Raw genomic sequence first — 22,088 nt, 5'->3', positions numbered from 1 at the left:
CATTTTCTGGAAATCTACCCCAATCAGTGTTAAAACTGAAATCCAGTTTTAAGTATAAACAGTAGTTACAAGGTTATTTTTCTTCCAGATAAATAGTTAAGATTAGGCAAAATACAGCCAGGGCTTCCCAAACCTTCTTCCCCACAGGGATTTCAGGATATTCTCAATATACATACATGAGAAAGTCACAAATACTGGGGTTTCCAACGTATGCAAATTTCTCTCTTGTACATTCATTGTGAACATCCTGAAAATCAGACTGGCTATGGAATCCCCAGGTCAGGGAAACCCTGAAATCAAAGGATAATTACACATTTTTGACAGGTGAATAGAATGAAGAAAAGTCCAATGTTAGCCGAGGTGGGAGATGGTGATGGTGGCCAGTGCAGGGATCTCTGGCCAAAGTAAAACATGGAATGTAGCATGGTACCTCATGCAAAAGTATCCTTTCAAACTGCTCCTCAGCAGAAGCTAGGGTCCTCAGGAGGATTATGTTAAGAGGGGGGGGAGGGGGTCTTAGATATATATCAAAATCAAGAGGACCAAAGGGTGTTCTATCAACACTGTGCGTTCTGCAGCTATCACCCTTCACAATCCACTTACTGGAGCACAGCAGCAGTCGTACCACCAGACTATTTAAACCAAACAAATAGCTGACGCTGTTAATTAAAACCAGGGGCGTATCTGGAATCCGGCGGTAGGGGGGGCCACAGCCAGAGAGGGGGGGCACATTTTTGCCTCCCTCCCCCCCCCCCCCGCCGCCGCCGCCGCCTCTGCCTCTCTCCACCCCCTCCCCGCCGTCAACCCTCCCCCGCTGCTTACTTTTGCTGGCGCCGAGGTCCGACCCGCAATCTCCGTTTTTCGTCTTCCTCCGTGGCCATGCTTCCAGGAAGTAACGCTGCAGTGCTGATTCGTTGAATCCAGTTCGGCGTCTGACGTCAGACGTCGAACTGGATTCAACGAATCAGCACTGCAGCGTTACTTCCTGGAAGCATGGCCACGGAGGAAGACGAAAAACGGAGATTGCGGGTCGGACCTCGGCGCCAGCAAAAGTAAGCAGCGGGGGAGGGTTGACGGCGGGGAGGGGGGCCAGGGCGAAATCTGCGGGGGCCCAGGCCCCTGTGGCCCCACGCAGATACGCCCCTGATTAAAACTACTCCTGCTATTTCCTTATTATCAACTACCTTGTGGGGACTGATGGTCAGACAATAGCTGGCAATGTTTTCCTGTCCCTAATGCCCAGTGGGTTGTTGCTCCGTGTTCCTGAAACACAGGACAGAGGAAATTTTTCACTCAATGTGTAATTAAACTCTGGAATTTGTTGCCAAAGAATATGCTAAAGGCGGTTAGCTTAGCGGGGTATAAAAAAAAGGTTTGGACAGCTTTCTAAAGGAAGTGTCCATAGACCATTATTAAAATGGACTTAGGGAAAATCCACTGCTTATTTCTGGGATAAGCAGCAAAAAATGGTTTGTACTTTTTTGGGATCTCGCCAGGTATTTGTGACCTGGATTGGCCACTGTTGGATGTAGGGCTTGATGGACCTTTGGTCTGTCCCAGTATGGGAATACTTATGTAGGACTGCAACACCTTTATCAGTACTGAACTCAGTCTCTTGCCGAAGGTCTGCAGGCATCTAGTGATTTCATTCTCATGAAAAAAGTGTGTGTGAGGTTCCTCTTGGGTAGGTCTCTCCATTCTGAAAGTAAGCCAACTGCAGCGAACAGCATCAGAAACCAAACCAGGAACTGCAGGGGAATGTGCCGTGCTGTTTCTGTAAGCAAGTTTAATATCGATTCTGTCACGAGTATTTCTTAAATGTACTCATCAGATTTGTGAATGGATTGGATTGTCCAAAGGAGGAGGGGAAGAAGAACCCTTTAAAAGTAGCAGCTGGGATACTGTTAGAAAAGGAGGCAAAAAAAAAAAAGTCACAAATAAAAAAAGGCATAAGGATTGTGGCACGATCTGATTCTTGCCATATGTTTTGTAATTTTAGTCACATCATTTCAGCTATTCTTTAAATATGTGTCTATCTCCCACTACCCACAAACCTACTCACTCTCTGTCCCAGTCCTTAAAGAGTTTGCTGTCTGTTGCTTGGTATTTCAGTCCCATGCATGAGGTAAGTAATCCTGAGATGTATCATTCCCTGGAGAAAGATTTTTAAGAATGTACACGAAAGAGGCACAAAGGGAAAGCAGTCCAACATTCCAAGCTCTGACAATTTAACTCGTAAGCATTTCTGCCAAATGTGTGCTGTTTCTACCCCTTTTGGCTTTGTTAACCATGTGTCCAATATATACATACAAATTTCTCTGTGTAAAATATGCTAGAAACAAGAATAAATTCCACAACCTGCGTATCACACGTGCCTCTCGTGTCCCATTATAAGTCTACACGATGCCAAGTGAAATACAAAATGAGGTGCCATCCTGAAGCCAACAAAATAGCCGTCAGGGGAATTTGCTTCTCAATGAGCTGCAGACAAAAGACGCTACCAGGAAACCTAAAGAGCTAAGACTCTGTGCCCAACATGACAGACTGCTTCCCAGGATAGTGGGAAAAATAGGAGGGAGAGAGGAAGAAAGAAAAAGAAATGAAACAAAAAGCCTTACTGTGGAAAAAAAAAAAATCCCTCACTTGTTCAGGAAATCTCTCAACTGCAGCAGACCCCACCACCAATAGAGTACTTACTTTAAAAACTAATTTACAACTCACATCTTAAGCATTACCTACACCACAAATATTTAGAATAATCTATGAAAAAAATCAGCAATAAAGAGTAGGATGAAATGTAGTTAATTTGTTCTGACAATACAAAGCGACAATTCTTAATGGAGGGCCTCAAGGGCCACAGACTGATCTCTTACAAACTAATTAAAACATGCAAGTAAGACTCAAATTATGGAATAGTCTCTCTTCCACACTTAAGGGCAGCTGATGAGCACCATCCTCTGGCAGCATGTCCCTTGGTTACATGTGCAAGTCTGCCCCGAGACTGTTTGCTAACATCAGGTTCAGATAACTATGGATCATCATTGTTACACAGACCAATCACACAGATTCTTCACAGAGCACACGTCCTCGGACAACTGGTGGATATCCCTAGATTGCCATATCAGCTGCAAATGTCATAGGACTCCTGCAGCCCAGCAATCTCAATGAGAATGATGTCTAGCTAAGAGCCTTTAGGCTGTTCAGGCATAATTAAGCAAGCTTGAAGTGAAAGGTGGAGTGACAAACTGCTACATAAAGTGATTTGCCTCAGGATAAACACAAGTTCATTCTTATATTCTATTTATCTCTGTAGCAGAGTGTAAAAAAAAGCCAAAACCTGCCTTGTGCAAGAGACCCAAAAAGGTCCGTTTCACAAAATGGAGCTGGATTTGAGATTTAATTACTTGCTTTTCCAAAACCGAGTTAAAGGGGCATCTCAGTCTGGCTCCAACCATCAGGTGGGCCTAGACCACTGTTTCCCTAAATCGGTCCTGGAGTACCCCCCTCGCCAGTCAGGTTTTCAGGATATCCACAATAAATATGCATGAAAACGATTTGCATATAATGGAGGCAGTGTATGCAAATCAAGTTCATGCATTTCATTGTGGATATCCTGAAAACCTGACTGGCAAGAGGGGTACTCCAGGACCGATTTGGGAAACACTGGCCTAGACAAGAATATTGAAGTGCAGCAAATGCACTTGTAGGAGCAGAAAACAGCTATTAAACAGAAGGTCAGCTCCTCCACGGTCAGGCAAAGGCAGAAAATTTGTTGAAGAGCTTTGCACAACAGCAGAGGGTGTCAACTAGAGTCCCTGGAAGCAAGTCCCCATCAAACAAAATCCAACAAGCAAAATCTCTCCTCACCAGCTCTGTCCAGACTTATTTTAAAGAAGCTGAGAAACAAAACATCTTTTCAAACAGAGAAAATTACATATTCATTGACAAGAAACTAAAAGCAAGACATTTGATTTTGCAGTCCAAACACTGTATATGCTTTTATTCCTCTGCAGTTCTGTGTTGTTCCATTACGAGAAAAATGACAAAATCCAGGTGCTCATGCTGGAGCGATTGTGCAGGGCGCGATTCTCGCCTTCTGTCCAGTGCCTCCTTCAGAGGCGAGTACCTGAACGCTGAATCCTCATGTAGGTCACGGCAAAAGCAACTATAAATGGGTGGGCACGGTTTGCAGGGCGTCCTCCTTGGAGCGGTCCACATCCACATTCTGAAAACCAAAATGGAGAGACAATGTGAAGCTAAGTCCAGGACGAATACCTACACTGTCACTAAAGAGAATCTGGGAGCACTGCAATTTATAGCCGTCTGCAAAAAAGGTCATTTAACAATGTATGTACAGAGCAGAGATCAGCACGTAGGAGGGGGCGGGGCCCAATGCAGAAAATGCGGACAGAAGCCGGAGCATTGTTAGCCCGATGACGGCACGATGCAGAAAAGGGTTTTATGCACAAACTAATGATGTACAAAGCCATGCAGTAGACACCAGCACACAGCAGAATCAAATCAAAAGGTATTAAGTCTATTAACTATTCCATCACAATGCAGAGAAGCACGCAGAAGACCAAGGCTGAGCAGAAGGCAGGAGATTTACTGCCAGATCTGAGGAGATGTTACAGTCATTCTTCTAGAGCAGGGGTTCTCAACACAGTCCTCGGGACACATAGCCAGTCAGATTTTGAAGATAACCGCAATGAATACGCATGAGACAGGGCATGCAACAAATCTCTCTCATGCATATTCATTGTGGGTATCCTGAAAACCCAACTGGCTAGATGGGTCCTGAGAACTGGGTTGATAACCCCTGTTGTAGAGTAGTGTCTGAGGATTTAAATCCTGTTTCTTCTTTTTGCTGTGAGCATAACAGTGACAACTTTTTTCATGGCCTCCATGGTTTAAAAATAAATAAATAAATAAAACAACGGGGGAGGTGACAGTTCTGCCACAAAGGACAGTTGGAGCTGCACACAAAAGTCTAGGCAGAAGAAAAAATTGAATTGGCACGTCCGTGCATGTGCTGAAATACTATTCTGCACATCAGTATCAGCACCTCGAATATTGTGTTCAATTCTGGTCGCTGCATCTCAAAAAAGATATAGTGGAATTAGAAAAGGTGCAGAGAAGGGCGACGAAAATGATAAAGAGGACGGAATGACTTCCCTATGAGGAAAGACTAAAGCGGCTAGGGCTCTTCAGCTTGGAGAAAAGGCGGCTGAGAGGAGATATGATAGAGGTCTATAAAATAATGAGTGGAGTTGAACGGGTAGATGTGAAGCATCTTTTCACGCTTTCCAAAAATACTAGGACTAGGAGGCGTCCGATGAAGCTACAATGTAGTAAATTTAAAACGAATCGGAGAAAAATTTTCTTCACTTAACGTGTAATTAAACTCTGGAATTCATTACCAGAGAATGTGATAAAGGCGGATAGCTTAGCGGAGTTTTAAAAAGGTTTGGATGGCTTCCTAAAGGAAAAGTCAAAAGGCCGTTATTAAATGGACTTGGGGAAAATCCACTATTTCTGGGATAAGCAGTATAAAATGTTTTGTACATATTTGGGATCTTGCCAGGTATTTGTGACCTGGATTGGCCACTGTTGGAAACAGGATGCTGGACTCGATGGACCTTTGGTCTTTCCCAGTATGGCAATATTTTATGCATAGAAAGTTTTTGCAATTCCAAAGATTTATGCACAGAACATGCTCAGATGGTGCCAATAAATGTTTTTGTTCAAAAATGCACAACAGTACTAGCTGCCCTTAGCACAGAACCTTGTGCAAGTTTCCAGTGTGCTCTCCCTGATCAGCACACAAGTTCTGTGCAGGCCCTATTTGTATATGATTTGTTTACAGCATCAGTGAGCAAAACTGTGCATTAAGCTTGCATTGGAAGCCCTGTGCTAAGCTATTTGCACACGGCTCTAATACAAGCGTTTTGCATCAGCTACAGCAGCACCTCCTACAGGGAACTGAAGAGAAGACCAGAAAGTGAGTTGCTGCAGGAGTTGGCCCTTTTGGTCTCCCCCCATTACAACCCTGACCAGTAAGAAGGAGCTTCAGATGTAGCCAACAGTGAGAATGGGGATACAAGAAAACAGCATAAGACAATGAAGAGGGAGGCAGAGGGTTTGGTGGTTTAAAAAAAGGTTTGGACAAGTTTATGGAGGAAAAGGCCATAGTCCATTATTGAGGTGGACATGGGGGAAGCCACTGCTTGCCATGAGACCAATAGCATAGAACGTTGTTACTAATTGGGTTTCTGCCAATGGCCTGGATTGGCCACTGTTGGAAGCAGATACTGGGCTAGATGGAACATTGGTCTAATCAGTACATATATTCTTATGTTCTGATGGCTATTTTTTTTCTTGCTTTCTAATTAAAGGCAGGTAAAAAAAAATTTGTTTTGCTTTTATAAATGTCTAGCTCTTCCTCATTATGCTACAGGCTGCCTTACTACATGTGACATGCTGAATTCTGCTGCAAGAGGCAACACGATCCCAAGGAGGAGAGGCCCAATGGCCTAGAGCAGCAGGCTGAAAACCAGAGAGATCTTAGGCAAGTTACTTAACCCTCCTTTGCCTCAAATACAAACTTAGATTGTAAGCCCTCCAGGTACAAGGAAATATGTACCAGATGTATGTATTCGTTTGAAACATTTCTCATGTCTTTCCACGTTGTTAGCAAATGAAAATGAGCAGAAAAATGTGAAGACACCCCCTCCCTTCACCCCCCCTTTTTTTGATTCCGCCCTGATCCCCAAAACGTCAGACACAGATCTCATTGAAGTTCAGCTCACCTCCTGTGTATCTTCAACTGGTCTGATCTGGTCTTCCACCTAAATGTCATTAAACTCTTGCCAAATACAACTCTGGCCACCTTTTCGGGCAGACTGATATTTACTAATTACACTTAGGGCAGGGAAGAAATTGTCAGCACTATGCTCAAATTAGGCTCCTAAATCTTGCCAAATAAGCGGCAGGCCTAAATCCAAGCACAACATTTTTGAACTCCTAAATTAAGATCAATTTTCAGCTGAAAATTTAGGACCCCTTTTACAAAGGCTCGCTAGCATTTTTAGTGCGCACTAAAAATAAGCGCGTGCTAAACGCTAGACACGCCCATATATTCCTATGGGTGTGTCTAGCATTTAGGTGATGCTAATCATTAGCGCAAGCTAAAAACGCTAACACCACTTAAGTTAGGCTCTTAAATTTGTGTGCTATTTTCAGCCAAATTTAGAGGCCTGGCCTTTTTTTTGGGGGGGGGGGGGGGGGGGATAGAGAAGTATATTGGGGCTCTTAATTTCTGATAGTCCCATTTTCTCCACTCACCCTGGTAAATTCACATCCTGAAAAGGGAAAAACCTCACCCCAGACTGAAGCCTCCAGGAAGTACCTTGGTGGGAGTAAATCCTTGCCTTACCCCACATGCATTATTCCCTAACATGTTAGTTCTTTCTATTTTGTCACAAAACCGTTAATAATTTTGCATTTCTAGACATTGTTCCAATTTTAACTCAAAGTAGTTTATACTTTTAAAAAAATTATGTACGGAATTTTTAATTTTACAACCAAGCATTAACAACGCTTGTACAGCAAAGTAATACTATATGCCAAGAAAAAAAATACAAATAAGAAAATCGAAACATACTGGTCCCTCAAGTCCATCAGTTTGGGATCCAAGATTAAAAGTTTAGGAGGTCAAAAATAAAACAGGCAAATAATCAATTAGGAAAAGACGTAAACTATCTCCGACAATTACATAAAACTAGACAATATTATCCTTCCTCTTGAACTTATGATGATGGAAAAGCAAATCTGTTTAGTTGCCAGAAAGGCAGTAAGCGGAGATGGTTCAAAAAAATACATATTTACGTGACTGAAGTCTGACTACACATTTGCAGGGATACCTCAAAAAGAAAGTGGCTCCTAACTACAGTACCCCAGGCCTCATCATAAGAAACTGTTTCATCCATCTCTGGGTGTCTCAAGAGACTATAAAACAGTTCATCTCTAAACATAAAGAACAAATTCAATAACCATTATTTATCGGGAGATAAAGCAAGAGCGGCAATTAGAGTTGAACTAGTAACAGCCTCAGGGACAGATGTCTCTAAAATAGCAGAGACATCCAGAAGTTCATCAAGATCTTGCGGGGCTTCTAAATTCTTTTCACAACTTTTCGGTGTTGACAAATAGTAAAAGGTGGAAGTCTTTCTGGAATTTACAATACTTCCATTAAATATTTCTTTAACTTTCCCTAGGTGCCAGTATACTGGATTGAGAAAAATTTAAGAATCGCAAATTATCACACCTTGCAAAATTTTCCAATACCTCATTTTCCCTTCTCTAATTAGTTAAATCACTAATAAAGGTTGCCTGAACAGCTTCTTTATTTCCTTTTCAGTTTCAGTGATTCATCTAGCCATACTTTGTTTTTCTAGAATGGCCATGTCCACTACTCCCGCTTAACCACTCTCTGTTGAAGAGAGTTATTCTCTGAAATAAAATTGATTTCTCCAAATCTACTAACGTCTTCCAAATCACCTTGAGGGTAAATTCAGACGGAATCAGTGTCAACAAAGTAAATAAATAAAGGCAGCTCAGATTTCATCTCTAGGAAGTCTAAGTTCAAATGATTGGTCACCATTTACTGCCTGTGGCAGCTCCTCAGGCCCCTGTGCCGCACCTATCAATTGAGCGGGTCCACTCCATCTCCGAGTTGATGTTTTTTTCCCCTCTCGCTGCACAGCACTACTGCTAGCTCCGGAGCAGAGTGCAGGGGCTGATGCAGCAAGACTTCAGAACACTAGCCTAGGATCAGGGCTGAGGGTGACTTCAGGCCCAAAGGGAGTGGCTGATCCTCCACTCGTCACCGACTCCCCCAGCAGGCTCTCAGCACTCTTCAGTCATGCCTGAGTGCAGAGTTTCATCGTAAACTTTTCAATAGCGCTAGGCATGGGGAAACTGCTCTGCTGAGATCAGCAGCTCCCCCCCCCCCCCCCCCCCAATGTTTAGGCATTGCGAAGGAAAAGGAAAGGAGCAGAAGCTTCAGCGTGTCTGGTCAGGCAGCCATCTTGGATCCACACCCAGTCCTAGTTTATACTTTAAGCTATGATGCAGGTACTGCTGAGACGCACAAGGAAAAAAAAATCTCTTAATTTACTCCTCAACTGAGAAAAGATGAGACACCATCTTTGGATAGTGACGTCTAATGAAACCCACTCCCTTGGCAATATGTTGAGGGAGTCTGAAGAGTAAAGAGGTGAAAGAAGAGAGTGGGTAGGTAAGGACATATCTGCCATTATCTTTCTCTCCATTCACTACAGTCCACATGATTGACACAGATACGTCCCCTGCACTAAGCCCTGCTTTATCACTGGCCAGAACTCTGTGCGGTTGAACTGTTCCTTCACATTCTTGCAAAAAGGTTCTGTGTCATGCAATGGTTTATTGCCTTTGATACACTGCTTTTCATCATAATGCAGTAGAGAGGTTTCCAGTAATAAAACAAAAATAAGGAGGAAAAGAACACCAATGTGGTGGTCACAATTTCAGGTAATGAAAAGCGAAAACTGTAGGAATGTACTGCAAAACATCATTTAAAGCAAAACCCAGAAAAAAGTGCGAGAAGCTGCTCTTCTGTCTTCTTTCCGTTTGCTCTGTGAGCACCGTGAGGAGCAGCTATTTTCCATGCATGGGACAAAATGGCCAGCAAGCTCCTGTGCCCGGGACTACTCGATCAATTCATATCCGCACCACTGAATTTATACAATCAGAAGTTGCACATAACCCACAGGCAAATCCACCCCCCCCCCCCCCCCCCCCCAAGATTTAGATTCCAGGCAAAGCTGATTAATTTTCACAGCAACAACCACAATATAATCGCAGCATCCCTCAGGACTGGGAAAAGTGGTTTCCTTCACCAACAAAAGCTTTCCAGTACTACCACAGGTCCAAGAATTGGTGACTCATGTTCTGTTAACGCCAACAGCACTATGGACCCGATTTCACAGATTAAGAACCCCGTCTCAGGACCGATTATGCTTACTGCTACAAACAGGCCGATTCTTTCAGTGATTTATTACCCACAATAACATAACTACAACATGAGCCATCACATCCTGGCTTTTATCGCCTTTATGCCAAAATAGGGGACAAAGCTCCATGTTTCAATCACAATGCTCATTATTGGCAGCCAAAGGAGATTTTGTAATATAAAAGTGACTTCTATCTGAATCATTAAACACAAATCCCAGACCAGCAAAGCTATCTCTTTCATCACCTGGAAACAGAGTTGAGCATTTCTGCTCTGTAAGCAACCTTTCCATGAGTACTGGAGAAAACAGAAAGAACTTCCCTCACTTGTACCCAAACGTGTTGCAGTAATGTGCATGAAGACAAGGTGAGACCTTGCTCATTAATCACCTGATGACCGATTATAAGCTCTCCACCAAACGGCCCAGGCCATGACGACAATACACTTCCACATTCACTGCCGTGAAAACCAACAAGTGCAAAGTGATGCATGTGGGAAACAGGAACCCGAACTACAGCTATGCAATGCAAGGTTTCACGTTAGGAGTCACAGACCAAGAAAGGGATCTCGGCGTCATTGATGATACATTGAAACCCTCTGCTCAGTGTGCTGCGGCGGCTAAGAAAGCAAATAGAATGTTAGGTATTATTAGGAAAAAAATGGAAAACAAAAGTGAGGACGTTATAATGCCTTTGTATTGGTCCATGGTGTGACAGCACCTCGAATATTGTGTTCAATTCTGGTCACCACATCTCAAAAAAGACATGGTGGAATTAGAAAAGGTACAGAGAAGGGCGACAAAAATGATAAAGGGGATAGGATGATTTTCCTACGCGGAAAGGCTGAAATGTCTAGGGCTCTTCAGCTTGGAGAAAAGATGGCTGAGGGGAAATATGATAGAGGTCTATAAAATAATGAGTGGCGTGGAAAGGGTAGGACATGAATCGTTTTGTGTACTCTTTCCAAAAATAGTAGGACTAGGGGGCATGCGATGAAGCTACAAAGCAGTAAATTTAATACAAATTGGAGAAAAGTTCTCTTCACTCAACGTGTAACTTTACTCTGGAATTCGTTGCCAGAGAATGTAGTAAAGGCGGTTAGCTTAGCAGGATGCTGGGCTTGATGGACCTTTGGTCTGTCCCAGTGTGGCAATACTTATGTGCTAACTGGGTTCACTCTCCTCCCCCTCCAAACCACCGGTACAGCCAGTTCAGCTAATCTGTGAAAATTAGATCCCAAGTCTCCAGGTTTCTGTCACCACTCAAGAGTAGATTCTGACATTTCTGGACTTTATGGCAACTCTACCACACCTTTCCATATTTAGCTATGATTTCAAAGGCACATTTTTACAGAACTCTAACATTATCTTTGTCTCTAAAAATAAAGGTTCAATGCACACTTTAGGTACACTTGCTTATTTCTGTTTTTAATTTTCCTTCTTTTCATTCCTTTTTCTCATTTATCACCACTACAATCTTCTTACCTGCCTCCTAGTCTCACCTCCCTTCCATTACTCCTTTCCATCCTCTTCATCCATTTTCTCTCCATGTTCCCTCCATAACCCCCCCCCCCCTTCCATCCGGCAGCTTCACATAACCCAGCATTTGGTCTACTAACCTACTGCCCCCTCGACACATCGATTGTGCTGGTGGGACTGTATGGCTCCACATTTACCGAAAAAATGCTTTAAAGCTCGCACAGGTGGTGAAAACACCAGCGTGTGAAGGAAAACATTCTACCAAGTCAGAGCACAGAGAAACCCATCCACAGCTGACACCTCTGACTTCTTAGCTGGAAAAGAGTTTTGTACTTCAGTTATTTTTGGTGGAACATGGGTTGCTTTCTTGTGCTCTGTACTTATTATCTATGAGGGGCAATGCGGTTGGGGCTATACTCCCATTTTCTCACAATAAGATGTGGCCTTGGTTATTACCAACACCACATGTCTCCAAATTGGTAACTACAGTCACATAGGAGAGGGTGGTTAAGGACACAAATTAGGCTAGAGGAAAGGAGGAGAGAGGCTTAAGGGGTGCTGAGACACAGCTGGTACAAGGGTAGTGGGCACTCTAGGTGAACCTGAAGCCATTACCCCCCCCCCCCCCCCCAGTAAGCTTTTGCTGATTAACCCCACAGTCATGATCATCATGACATTCATGATGTATTGTAAGCCACATTGAGCCTGTGGGAAAATGTGGGATACAAATGCAATAATAATAATAATAATAATAAATAATAACCATACAAAGATCCTATATAAATGGAGGTTAACTTAGGTGCTGATGGTTCTTTTGAGTTTCTGTGGCTGTGAGAACTTATTGTTTTGCTTTGACTGTAGATACTTTGCTGCCCCAGGCAACTGCCTAGTCTTGCCTAATGGCTGGGCCAACCCTAGGTGGAGATAGGTGACTATCACAAAGAGGAAGAAGGCCCAAGGAATTGATGGGGTGAAGGCTGGAGTGTCAAGAGGAAGCTGTGGACTTGCTAAATTCCAGGAAGATTCCAAGACAAGGTCCAGACTTTGCAACTACCAATGTCATACAAGTGTGGAAAACTGGAGCCCTGACCAGATATAATTATGGATGAGCACTGTTCCTTTGGATGAGCTGAGTGTGTTGAGGTGAGACCAAAGATACTTAACTTGGTGGCCATATTGACTATTACACACAGTCTAAATCACAGGAAACAAAACCAAAGAATTTGCTGCTCCAACTGGTCCAATGAAAGTGCAGTTGCTAGGCTCAACAATCTGCTTTCTAGCCACTTTGACTATTTTCCAACGTGCTTGGCCAATCAGAACACAGGATCTCTATCCCAGGGTCTCTATCATAAGCTGTTAGCCTCACAATAAAAGCAGTACCACAGCCTCATTCCCATAGAATGGGTCACCCCTGGTAGAAAGTACTTTTCAATTACATAATAATAAACACATCTTTTCAGTGTTAAATTATTATGGATGCCACACATCACTATCGCAAATAGGAGCAAAAAATATGGTTATGATTAGCGTCCATAAGCTCAGCCACCACTGATCACTGTCCCCATCAGCTCAAATCTGAAAATATTTGCAAAACGGAACAGATTCATGCAGCACAACTTCACGCTGTTCCATTAGAACAAATTACTTGGTAAATTTTTGTTGGTTATGATTTGAAGTTGATTGAATTGATTTTGTTCTTTTAAAGTAATAGGATAAAAACAGCACCATAGGTTTCATAGCAGGTGGATACACCCAGGAAGTCACTGGTGAGCGGGCACTGTTACAAGGGCTTCCTCAGGAGGTCTCGAAATGTCTACGTTCTGTGTAATAATAAAAAAAATAATAAAAAATAAAAAAAAAAAAGACCACAGATTTACCACACATTTTTAAGTAGGAATAAAACATGCAGCACCTTCATCTTCACCTCCACCCGGAGGACCTCTCCCCAATTATCCATTTCCACTGTCTCCCGAAACACCATTCCTGCATCTACACCCTATGGAGGGCATTTGTACATGCTTTATGCGAAGACTGTAGCAACTGCAAAGCAAGAGTGGTAATGCTCTGCGTCTACGTCAGCAGATATGTAACATGGTATCTGTTCCTCATTAGATACTGAATATTTAATACATGGAGAGCTCCTGTAAGCTTGACCCTTACTGCATATGAAAGGGTAACATCCCGCATTTCTTGGGCACCTTGCAGTGACGGCTGTACTTATGCTACAGAGGACTAAGTTATCATATAACCCAATTTGTCGGACAGAACAAGCACGCTCACGCCAACTGCTGTAAGAGCATGCAAGTCAACCAGATGGCTCCTACATAAGACGGGAACCAAAGCAGGGACTCTTTAGCATGGCTGTAACAAGAATGGGCTAGTTCCAGAGCAACGGGATCCAAAGTTTAAATTTGGTTACTCACTTTTCAGATTCAAGCTTCAGGCAAATTACAGCTAGTAGGGCCCCTATCCAAGAGGACTTACAATCTAAGTTTTATACTGAAGGAAATGGAGGGTTAAGCAACTTGCTCCGAGTCCAAAGTGTGTCAATGGGAGAAACATGGTTTTCAACACATTGCTCTAACCACAGGTAGAAGAAAGAGCTTACCTGTATACAACATGTAAACAATTTCAGTTGTACGATAGAAAGGCAGTATATCAAGCACATCACCCTTACCATTACTTTAACGCAAAAAGTGAACCATAAACTATCTCCAGTCCTGTTCTCAAACACACATTATTTCTTCTGCCTAACAGGGAGGCAGCTACTTGTCCTTGGCTATGTGTAAGATCAAGTGTAGAACATTCACTCCAGACAGGGGCAAAGAAACCATGGGCCTGATATTTGGACTGTGGGAGTCAGCCCGCTTAAGTGCCACGATTGGCGCAGACCCCAGCTATTCATTGCCGGACTGTTTCCTGTGACTAGCATTGAACATTCAAGGGTTTTCTTGGGGCCAGCTCAGACTTAAATGGCTAAGTGAATATTCAGCTCTGGTCGATTAGGTTTATAGCTGCCAAAGATAGGACTGCTATTTTAGGCGGTTTTATTTGGCTGCTAAACTTAGCTGGCCAGTGCCTGAATATTCACAACATAGAGGGTCGGGATGTGAAGACCAGAGAACATAAGGGTCCCATATGCAATGGATGTATTTTGTATGGATATTGAGTTCATTCTTGGTAGGATTTTTTATATTGGTCTAGGTGTTTCCAGCACAGTAGAAAAAGGGGGGACAAGCTCAGGCACAATCCTCCTGCACTTTACCCTATGATCAGAGATTTTTTATTTTGTTACATTTGTACCCCGCACTTTCCCACTCATGGCAGGCTCAATGCGGCTTACATATTGTATACAGGTACTTATTTGTACCTGGGGCAATGGAGGGTTAAGTGACTTGCCCAGAGTCACAAGGAGCTGCCTGTGCCTGATGTGGGAATCCAACTCAGTTCCTCAGTTCCCCAGGACCAAAGTCCACCACCCTAACCACTAGGCCACTCCTCCATAAATTTGTATGCTATTATCTCTGATCATAGGGGCGGTAAAGCCCCATGCTGTTCCAGTGCTATTTTTAGAGCACTGTTTGGAACAGCGCGGGGCTTTCGATCATCTGGCCAATAGTGATTCACTCTCCAGTTTCCTTGGCAAAACAAACCTAGCTCTCCTTACTGGTTTACGTTAAGTGATAAAATGAGGAATTACTCTCGCAACATGAATTACACGCAGGATGAAGAAATCTGCTAAACTGAAAGACAAGCTGACAGATGTTTGTAAAACCATGAGTATGGCAGAACAGGTAAAATGGAGAATGGTTCTTTACCCTTTCAAACAGTACTAGGTAGGGCCAGAAGGCATTACATGAAATTAACTGGTAGCAGATTGAGAGAAAAAACTGGAGAAAGCAGTTCTCCACTCAACACAATTAAGCTTGGAATTTATTGCTTGATGTGGTCAAGGCGTCCCACATATCTGGGTTTAAAAGGAGTTTGGAAAAGTTCCTGGAGGAAAAGCCCATAAGTTATTAGCCAAGAACAGATTTGAGAAAGCCGTCACTTGAGGGTGTGGAACTCGAAATAGATCTATGATTGGGAATCTGCCAGGTACTTCATAGTGTCCTGGATCAGCCACTATGAGTAGTTTGCTGATCTGACCCCATTTAGCTTTTCTTTATGCACAATCTGTGAAGACAAACTTTTTAAAAAGACTCATCTCTTACCTCTGGTTTATCTCTGTGTGTATTTACTGCTTCAACATTCAGCTTTATTGTCTCTACTTTACACCCTATTGAGAACAAACATAGCCATTAAGATACAACAGTAAAATATTAACTCCAAAAGAACAGAACCCAGCATTTCCCATTTTGTGTTATGATCTGGTAGGCTCAATGTTCACAGGCTCCAGCAGCACCGAGGCCCACTGGCACTCCTTCTTATGCCAACGCTCTGGTTTTCCACAGTTCTGTCCAGTCCCTATGGCAGTGGTTCCCAAACCCTGGTCCTGGAGGCACCCCAGTCAGTCAGGTTTTCAGGATATCCACAACAAATTTTCACGAGAGATTTTAATGCACTGTCTCCACTGCATGCAAGTCCCTCATGAATATTCATTGTGGATATCCTGAAAACCTGACTGGCTAGGGTACCTCCAGGACCAGGGATTGGGAACCACTGCCCTATGCTAAAGGCTAACTGTTAAATAGTTTTAGACCGTCACTCTGTCCCATAAAGCAAAATGTCAAAAAATATATTCACAGAATGTGTAAATGCAAATATGATAGTCTTAAAGGCTGTTAGACTAAAGTGAGGAAGAGTCTCATATATAATACACGGTGGTATTTCTTTCACTCAACAGGTGAATACATTGCCCGTGTTAATGTCTTAATCATTGACTCAACCTCCACCATCCCAATTATATTAACAAAAAAAAGACTTGCACAACTTTTTAAGTGTACTTCTCAATAATGCACACTGCACTTACTCTAAGATAAGTGCAGTGTGCATTATTGAGAAGTACATTTAAAAAGTTGTGCAAGTCTTTTATTGTTAATATAATTGGGATGGTGGAGGTTGAGTCAATGATTAAGACATTAACACGGGCAATGTATTCACCTGTTGAGTGAAAGAAATACCACCGTGTATTATATATGAGACTCTTCCTCACTTTAGTCTAACAGCCTTTAAGACTATCATATTTGCATTTACACATTCTATGCTAAAGGCAGCAGGCAAAAAAAACAGTAAATAGGTTGATGACATGGGCATGTGAATGTTCATGCCGCTCCATCAGGGGGTTTTGTTGTCTGTGTGCCAGTAAGTGACAGAAGAGACCAATTTGTGTGATAGAAGAGGTCCCAAGGGATATACCCAAGGCTCAGGGATCTCAGTCATTTCTTTTTTTTCTGTTGCATCTGGCATACTTACAAGCGCCATAATAGCATGCTTTTCATTAAATCAGGAGTTGTTTGGTCTAGAATTAGGGGTACTAAAAGTTGGGCCACTTTTCTTATTTTTCATCCTCAAAACCAGAACCAGTGTGGCATCCTGGTGCCAAAAGCCTCCATTCACAACTACCTGGGGATTTTTCTGCTGTTTTATAACCCTTCCTCTCCCACATCAATGTACTGAGTCTGTTTCTTAGCAACAGTTCTGGGCCCAATGTCATGCACCAGAACTCTTGCCAGAACCCTGTAATTGGGCTTGAGGACCCTCCTCCTGTCCCTCCAACCCAGGAAGCAAGTGGTCAAACTTGAACTAAACCAGAAATCTCCCACCTGCACAGTACTGGTACTGAACTACACCAGCCCTAGTTGAGGCTTCAATGCTGCTGGTGTTTTGCAGAACTGTTGCCTGCCCTTACTGGATTCTTGCTCCAAATGCGAACCAGTCATGGCTCATAACTTTTACTACTATGTCTGATCTGCTCTTACTTCCTCCATCCCAAGGTCTGTAAACATCATTTCTCACACTCTCCCAGCTTTGGCCAGCCCAAAGTGCAAGATTCTGAGATTCAAGCTGGATTTCTCTCATGAGGCCCACCGTAAACACCATCAAACTGCTCCTCTCCCAATCTGGAAGTGTAGAAAATTTCTGTACATAATACCTAACCCAGCGCTAGTTATTTTTTTTCCCCACAACTCAATACCACAATTTTCTGGTTACATGTCAAATCATCCTCTCCCCATGTTTACATACTCTGTGCAGAGCGATTCCCCTCACTGCTGTGCTTTCCTCCTTAGTGTTATAAGCAAAAAGAGAAACCGAATTTGAATACCGATTACACAGAGGTCAGGAGAATAACATTCTTCTTACCGTATGCCACTGGAGTAAGTTTAAAACCGTGTGAAGTGGACACCTGAGGTAAGGCAGTTGTTCTGTGAAAACACAGGAAGAAGAAGATATTTTTATCATTTAAAATTACATTCTCTTATTAATCTCATAACACACACTAAGGGAGAGAAACAATAGTTTTATTTTGAGCAACAGACAGTCCTATTCGTCCCAATGACACACAAGGAACAGCCAAATAAGGAACAAAGAGCTGTAGGCCCTGCTCAAGAGTCATCCCCAAAGCAGGTCTCAATCCAGTCCTCAGGACACACCCAGTCACTCTGCTATTCAGGATATCCACGAGCTCGATCCTAATGTGCTATTCTGTACATTGCATTGGGAAGTATTTTCAATCAGGAGAGTGGAACAGTCTTCAAGAGACAGGAAAACAGCCAGCATTTTTTTTGGGGGGGGGGGGATGCATTTCCTCTCCCTCCTCCCCCCCCCCCAATTGCCCTTTGCTGGCGGGGATGCGCAATGCCTGCCAGCTGAGGAGATCCGCTGTCAGAACTGTCCCAGTGCTGCCTCAGTAGGGAAGAAGCTGGCAGCCTCCCTTCCTGCTCACATTGGCACTCCTTGTGCATCAGCAATCCTTGCGTGAACTGAGCATGCACAAGGAAAGCCGATGTTGGCAGCAGGAAGGGACGCTGCCGACTTAACCCCCCACCTCCTTCCAATGATTACATCACTGTTGAACACAATGGAGGCCATGCATGCTGACCTCTCTCATTTATTCACTGTCATATCCTGGAAACTAGGCTGGCTGCGTTCTGAGAGCTAGGAAGAAGTTCAGCATAGCTGATTACAAGTGTCGGTGTATGCAGCTATCTGCCCCTCCCTTTCACCCTTCAAAAAAATAAGCAACAATATACCACAACTTAGACATTAAAACTAATAAAAATAGATACATCTAAGGTGCAGAGGTCAGAACAGAAATGCACAACATCTGAAAAGATTCCCTGTATTTCCAGTGATACAGCAGAGATCCTTCTCTGTACAGGTGAGGGTGAACATTTGACTGATTCAACCCTGTTATGTATATGGATAGTACAGTCACTGTGCCAGACCCATGTGTCTAGCTTGGACCTGCTGATATCACTTAGTGGCCGAATATCATCAATGATAGAATCACTTTTTAGCCTGCCTTTACTCTACCCCAAACCCAGTCCCTTCTTACAAAGATAGATGTACAGATAGATATATCACATTTTCAAAACCTACATGAGGACACCAATGAATATAACTTCTTTCAAATCTCGGCCTGCTGCTTTTTTGTTCATTTATGGACCTTTACATTTTGAGAATAAACACTAATGAGCATAGCATAGTAAGGAAGCCAGAGGTGCCAGGTCTTTGCAGTTTGAGGGGGTGCACTGACCTGCAGTTTTGTCCAGGAAGTAAGCCAGCAGACAGCGCATCACAGCCTGGTGACAGATAACCAGAACATTCTCCTGCCGCTCCAGTTCCATAATGACTGGCTCCAGTCTCTGAACAAGGTCTTCATATGACTGGAAAAAGGAGGGAACGTTAAGAGTACAATGCTGGCAAGAACAGGCCACAGTTAAAACCCAATATAGTACCATTTTGTAGTTCTTCACTTTTGTCACCGTGGAGAAAGCATCATCTGAATTTTCTAATATAGCTTCCTACTTAATGAGAAGAACTAGGATGTCCTGAGAAATAGCTACAAAAATGGCCCTTTGAAAGCTCAATCGCTGAGCCGCAAATCTTGGCTACAGTAAATTTAGATCTGAATGTTCCTGTCATCATGTGAAAAACGCTTGTCAGGCATAGCTTATGAGTTTCTGTCCATCAGTACCCTATCGAAAACATTAGGACAGCTGTGCAAATTACCTGCTGTGCTAAGAGACATCTCTTATCAGGCTGGTCATCTGATGGACTTATCCATTAACAGCTGCTGCTTAATTACTCACTGTTACATGACTTACATAAAGTGTGTACTTGTTTCCAGGTACAAATTAATACCCCAGACAGCAGCAAAACAGGGCCAGTGACCAGGCAACAGCAAATAAGGTGCAAGATTGCACAAAACAGGTCAACCATGCCAGCAAGACCATATACCCTAGCTGCGCCTTCATGTATTCATCTGTCTCTAAATCAGCACCACCTCAAGAGCCAGGCTATGCTATTCTAACAAAAAGAACTCTTACTAAAATTGCTTCCATAACACAGCCAGGTTCACACAGTGCTTTACAGACACAGAAGAGAAAATCCCTCAATCCACAGTGCTTACAATCTAGTCAAGAAAGCATACATTTGCTAGGAGGATCTATATTATACAGAAATAATCAAGATGTAAAAGCAACTTCAAAAAAGTGAATTTTCAGTCTAGATTTGAATAAGGCCAGAGAGGATGTATGACACTGACTCGGGAAGTCAGTTCTAGGCAAATGTTGCAGCAAGGTTAAGAGAAGCAGCAGCTGGCAGTGGAGAAGGGCACAGGTAAGAGTGACTCAGGGGCGTAGCCACAGGTGGGCCTGGGCCCACCCATCAGCAGTGCACTCCATAGGCGCCCAGAGAATATGAAGCTCGGGGAGGCGGTTTTTCCAGCCATTGCTGCTTCACTGGTATTGCCCCTCACCCTTGGCTGGCATTCTACAAGTTTTGTTCCCTCCCTATCACTTCTGGGCCATGTTTTTTTTATTCTACAGCAAAGCCGCTCCGGACCGGAACTCTTTGCATGCTGGCCACGCCTTCTAACATATAACTTCCTCTTTTAGAGGAGGCGGGGAGCTGATATCTGAGAAGGCGGGGCCAGCCCGAAGGAAGCAGCCGCAGCATGCAAAGAGTCCCGGTCCGGTGTAGCTTTGCAGTAGAATACAAAATGCGACCCAAAAGTGATAGTAAGTGAGGGAGGGAACAAAACTTGCAGAATGCCAGCTGGGGGTGGGGGCAATACCAGTGAAGTAGCAGCCAATGGAGACCCTTATATTCTGCAGCATGCCAGAGGTGGGTGGCTTTGGGGAGGGTGTGGGGGAGTAGGACGAGGCAATGCTAGGAGGGGTGGAGAAATAATTGTTGGACATGAGGGTGGGGGGGAATGAGATGCTGTAAGGGGAGAAGAGGGAACAGGAGGGAAAATTGCTTTACATGGCACAGGAGTGGTGAAGGATGAGAGAGAGGAAAGCAATTCTGGACAATGCAGTGGAGGGAGGAAAAAAGTGTTGGACATGGCAGTAGAGGGGAAGAAGGGTGAGATGAAAGGGGAGAAAGGTTGAACATGGTGCAGGGGGGTGGGAAGGGGAGGGAGAAATGGAGAGATGCTGCATGGGAATAGGGAGAAATGTTGGACATGGGGGTGGAGGAAAGGGATGGAGAAATGCTGCACAAGTCGGGATAGGAGAGAAAGAGGAAGATGTTGGATTGGTGGGAGGGAAGAGACTGGGAGAAATGCTGGACCATGGGGGTAGAAATATGATAATGGTGAGTAAATTGAAGATGGAAGGGAATGGAAGGCTGGGAAAGATGGGGAATAGGCATGCTAGTGGGTGAAAGGAGGAGATGGAAATGTGATAGGTATCTGAAAAGTAAAAAGAAGGAAAAGGGTTAGAAAGAGGGTGAAATTTGAGTGGGCAGAGTAGAAGAGAAAAAAATGAGGAAAGAGCTAAAATGTTGTGAGGAAATGGAACGAGAGGGGAGAAAAGACAAACAGTCAGTAGCTGATTGAAGAAGAAAGAAAAACTGGAACCAGCATAATGGAATAATAAAATGTCCAGACAACAAAGGCAAAAAAGCATTTTATTTTTGGAATATACTAGCTTTGGAAAATGTGCATAGCAGATGTCTTTTTACTGTGCTCAATAGAAAAGAAAATGCATTTCTGTTTTTATTTCTTTAGTGTTGTAGTACATGCGGAGGTTCCCTGTTCAGTTTTTGTCTACATATTTTTATTTCTAATCTGTGATCCCTTGTTCTGTATTTGGTGAGGGTCTGTTGGTGTGATTATAATGGAATGGCAGACGGGGAGACTAGAAGGAAGGCAGGGAGGAAAGGGAATTGGGGGGGGGGGGGGGGGGGGAAGAACATTTTTATTTTCTGCTCTGGGCCCCAGCAGCCCTGACCCTGCTGTTAGCTGGTGGGGATCCCCAAGCCATGCCAGATGAGGACCTCCTGTGAAGGTAACCAGAACTCCCTTCTACTAAGCTCGGCAGACCAGGCAATATACTTGAGCCACCGATAACCAAGTATGCATAGGGTGCCGGCATCAGTGGCTCA

The 22,088-nt window shown here is 43.5% G+C and overlaps 1 protein-coding gene and 1 long non-coding RNA gene across 2 annotated transcripts in view; one reads left to right on the top strand and one right to left on the bottom strand.

Annotated features, from left to right (window-relative positions):
* The first annotated feature begins 1,498 nt into the window (after positions 1 to 1,498).
* Positions 1,499 to 2,229, top strand: LOC115472031. Its single transcript, XR_003942456.1, has 2 exons — positions 1,499 to 2,095; positions 2,126 to 2,229. It is a non-coding gene; the product is annotated as an uncharacterized LOC115472031 (long non-coding RNA).
* Positions 2,230 to 3,605: 1,376 nt separating this feature from the next.
* Positions 3,606 to 22,088, bottom strand: part of PFKFB4 (6-phosphofructo-2-kinase/fructose-2,6-biphosphatase 4) — a 71,549-nt gene continuing 53,066 nt past the window's right edge. The window contains 5 exon segments of the mRNA XM_030206679.1: positions 3,606 to 4,225; positions 15,746 to 15,810; positions 17,835 to 17,858; positions 17,861 to 17,896; positions 19,231 to 19,360. Of these exon segments, the coding sequence (XP_030062539.1) occupies positions 4,166 to 4,225; positions 15,746 to 15,810; positions 17,835 to 17,858; positions 17,861 to 17,896; positions 19,231 to 19,360 (315 nt within the window). The 3' untranslated portion in view covers positions 3,606 to 4,165.

Source organism: Microcaecilia unicolor, chromosome 6, assembly GCF_901765095.1.
Source record: "Microcaecilia unicolor chromosome 6, aMicUni1.1, whole genome shotgun sequence".
Taxonomy (NCBI): domain Eukaryota; kingdom Metazoa; phylum Chordata; class Amphibia; order Gymnophiona; family Siphonopidae; genus Microcaecilia; species Microcaecilia unicolor.
Note: the sequence above shows the minus strand (reverse complement) of the source record. Positions and strands in the feature narration are given on the sequence as shown.